Raw genomic sequence first — 2,750 nt, forward strand, 5'->3', positions numbered from 1 at the left:
GAGAGGGGACTGCCAAACCTGGGGCTATAGACGGAGAGGGGACTGCATACAGGACTGCCAAACCTGGAACTTTAGACGGAGGGGGGACTGCATACAGGACTGATAAACCTGGGGCTATAGACGGAGAGGGGACTGCTAAACCTGGGACTATAGACAGAGAGGGGACCGTATACAGGACTGATAGATCTAGGGACTGTATACAGGACTGCTGTGTGTAAGGACTGCCCTCTCATCCAGCACCCAGTCTGTGTCTGCAGTTAGTGCTGTGGTGGGATCGGGTGGGGGGGGGTACTATAGGGCTAGATGGGTTTGGGGTGGGGGTGACATTTGGTATTAGTGTCAGATGTCAGTGCGCAGTATTGGGGTGCAGCGATGGCGCAGGATAAGGGGCGACCCTGGGACCCCCCCGACAAATGGTCAGACATGGAGGACAAACTCTGGATCCTACAAGACATGAACATGATGTACATCCGACAGATTGCCCTCAGCCTGCAGGTAACACCCCCATATTAGGACAACATTCAAGCTCCTTGAGGTTTGTGGGATTCATTTATAGGCCGGTGCTCTTCAGGCCTCACCACAGCATTTCTATGGGGTTGAGGTCTGAGCTCATCCCTTTGATTCTCTCTCAGCCATTGTGTTGTAGATTTGTTGGGATCATTTTCCGGCTGCAACAACTCTCATCAGGCACGGAGACTCAGGGAGTTGGCCAGGGAGATTCCCAGACATTGGCTTTTAACCTGCCACAAGGGGACGCAGCACTCTCCTCGGTGGATAACCGTTTTAAAGCCGTGGAAATCTTGTATGTGGACCCGGACCTGGCTTCTACTGCTGAAGCAAAAAAGTCGCTGACAAAGTCACAGATAGGCAGAGGAGTACGCTGCGGAGTTCCACCGCTGGGCTGTAAGTCCCCAATAGAATGATCCTGCGCTGAAGAGTCAGATCCGTTGGGGGTTATATGATGCCATGAAGGACATCCGGGTTATCCCATGCCAGAGATTCCGGATGAAACAATTATGTTAACCGTTAGGATTGATCGCAGACTTTGCGAGCGCAGAAACTGCAGCAACTGCTTCGGCCAGGGGCCCGGCTGTCCCGGAGTCCACAGAGGAGACAATTGGGACAAAGCTGTCAGCCACAGAGCGCTCGAGGGGGAAATCTAAGGACCCCGTACTGTGGGGAATCTGGCCATTTTCTGCGATCTGATGTTCTTCCACCTCACCGGCCTTATCACTGCCATGGCACCCCGGGGGCAACTCTGCAATCTCACAGGCCCTGACAATTTAGCCATAGAGGTTTATAGAAAAGAACATTTGTAAAAAGGATTTACAGCCCTTCAACACCCCCGCTGCAGCTGGCTTATTATTTGTGGAAGATGGAAGCCTCCGGCCATGTACTGAATATGAAGAGTTACACAAAATTACTGCAAGAACAGGTACCCGTTACCTTGTAACCCAAAGTTACCTTGTAACCCAAACTTTTACTGAACTAGACCTGGGGGTCCTACAACCTCCTCGGAATGAGGCAAGGGATGAGTTGAAGACTCCATTTAATATAAGGGATGGGCATTACGAGTACCTGGTTATGCCATTGGGTTTTTGTGTCCCAGTTCTGTGCACGTTCAGGCATTTCCCTTTCCTTCTCCTCAGGTTTCCATCCTAAAACTAACGGTCAGACTGAATGGACCTGTCTATGTTTGGAGGAGTACCTCCGCTGCTTTGTTACAGGTTGTCAGGAGGAATGGGTGAAATATCTTCCTTTTGTGGAGTTCGCCTTTAACAACCCCGTACATTCCTCCACCAAAATGTCCCCATCTCAGTGTCTTGGTGGATGGAATCCGAAATTCTCCTCTTTGGTCCCCCCTCCAACATGCCGTTGTTGCAGGATTGGCTCACCCACAGGGCCACAATCCGGTCCCAAGTACAGCTGAATTTAAAGCAGATCCACACCGATCCAAAGAGACAGAATTTGCTCCAGGGGAATTAGTTTGGGTTTCTGGGGGAAAATATTCCCCTTCCCCAGCCCTCTGCCAAGCTTGGGCCGAAAGTCATTGGCCCATAACCTATTGCTGGGAGAATGAATGGAGTAACTTTAAGGGTAACCCTGCCCGCCCCGTTAGGAGTGTAGACTCCTTCCATGTCTCGTTATTAAAATCAGCAGCTAATGCGGCACCTTCCTTGGAGCCCCCCCCCCCTCCTCCATGGACAAGGAAGGTTAACCTGAGTATGAGGTTGCTATAATTCTGGATTCTCATTGGGTACAAACTTCTCTGCAGTATTTGATAGATTGGAAGGGTTATGGTCCAGAGGAAAGGATCTTCCAGCTCACCAAGTTCATGAGGAAGAGTTAGGAAGTTTCACAATGAAATCCCTGAAAACCCACGAGTGGAGGGTACGGCGGCCCCTCCTCGAGAAGGGGGTAATGTTAGGAGGTGCTCTCTGGGCTTAGGATCCCAGGCGATGCCTCACCGCAGGAGGGCACGCGCAGCCTATTCCCTGCGGCGGCTGCGCTCACGGTAGCACTGGGGTTGCAGGATCAGTACCCTGAGGGTTGCTGCATCCCCATTCCCCTTTAGCTGGGGTTTCCCTGTCGGCATCCCCGGCACTGAGCTGCACAGCTGAGGGGAATCGGAGCCGTGTGCAGCTGATTGGCTGAGTGGTTACAGGTAATCCCATGCTGTCATTGGCAGCTGGGGCTTTATAGCCTCTCTGCTTCCAGTCATGTCTGTTATATCCTCTGCTGGGCTGACC

At 51.9% G+C, this 2,750-nt stretch overlaps 1 protein-coding gene across 4 annotated transcripts in view; it reads left to right on the forward strand.

Annotated features, from left to right (window-relative positions):
• RTKN (rhotekin) overlaps positions 1-2,750 on the forward strand; it is a 21,789-nt gene that overhangs the window by 10,268 nt on the left and 8,771 nt on the right. For 2 of the 4 annotated variants that reach the window (XM_072406770.1, XM_072406773.1), the window contains exon 1: positions 338-495. The exons of the other annotated variants lie outside the window; for them this stretch is intronic. In XM_072406770.1, coding sequence (XP_072262871.1) covers positions 373-495 — 123 coding nt within the window. In that variant the 5' untranslated portion in view covers positions 338-372. Of the gene's footprint in view, positions 1-337; positions 496-2,750 lie in introns of those variants that run through there. 4 annotated transcript variants of the gene reach the window in all.

The sequence above is a fragment of the Pyxicephalus adspersus genome, chromosome 3, assembly GCF_032062135.1.
Source record: "Pyxicephalus adspersus chromosome 3, UCB_Pads_2.0, whole genome shotgun sequence".
In the NCBI taxonomy this organism is placed as follows: Eukaryota; Metazoa; Chordata; class Amphibia; order Anura; family Pyxicephalidae; genus Pyxicephalus; species Pyxicephalus adspersus.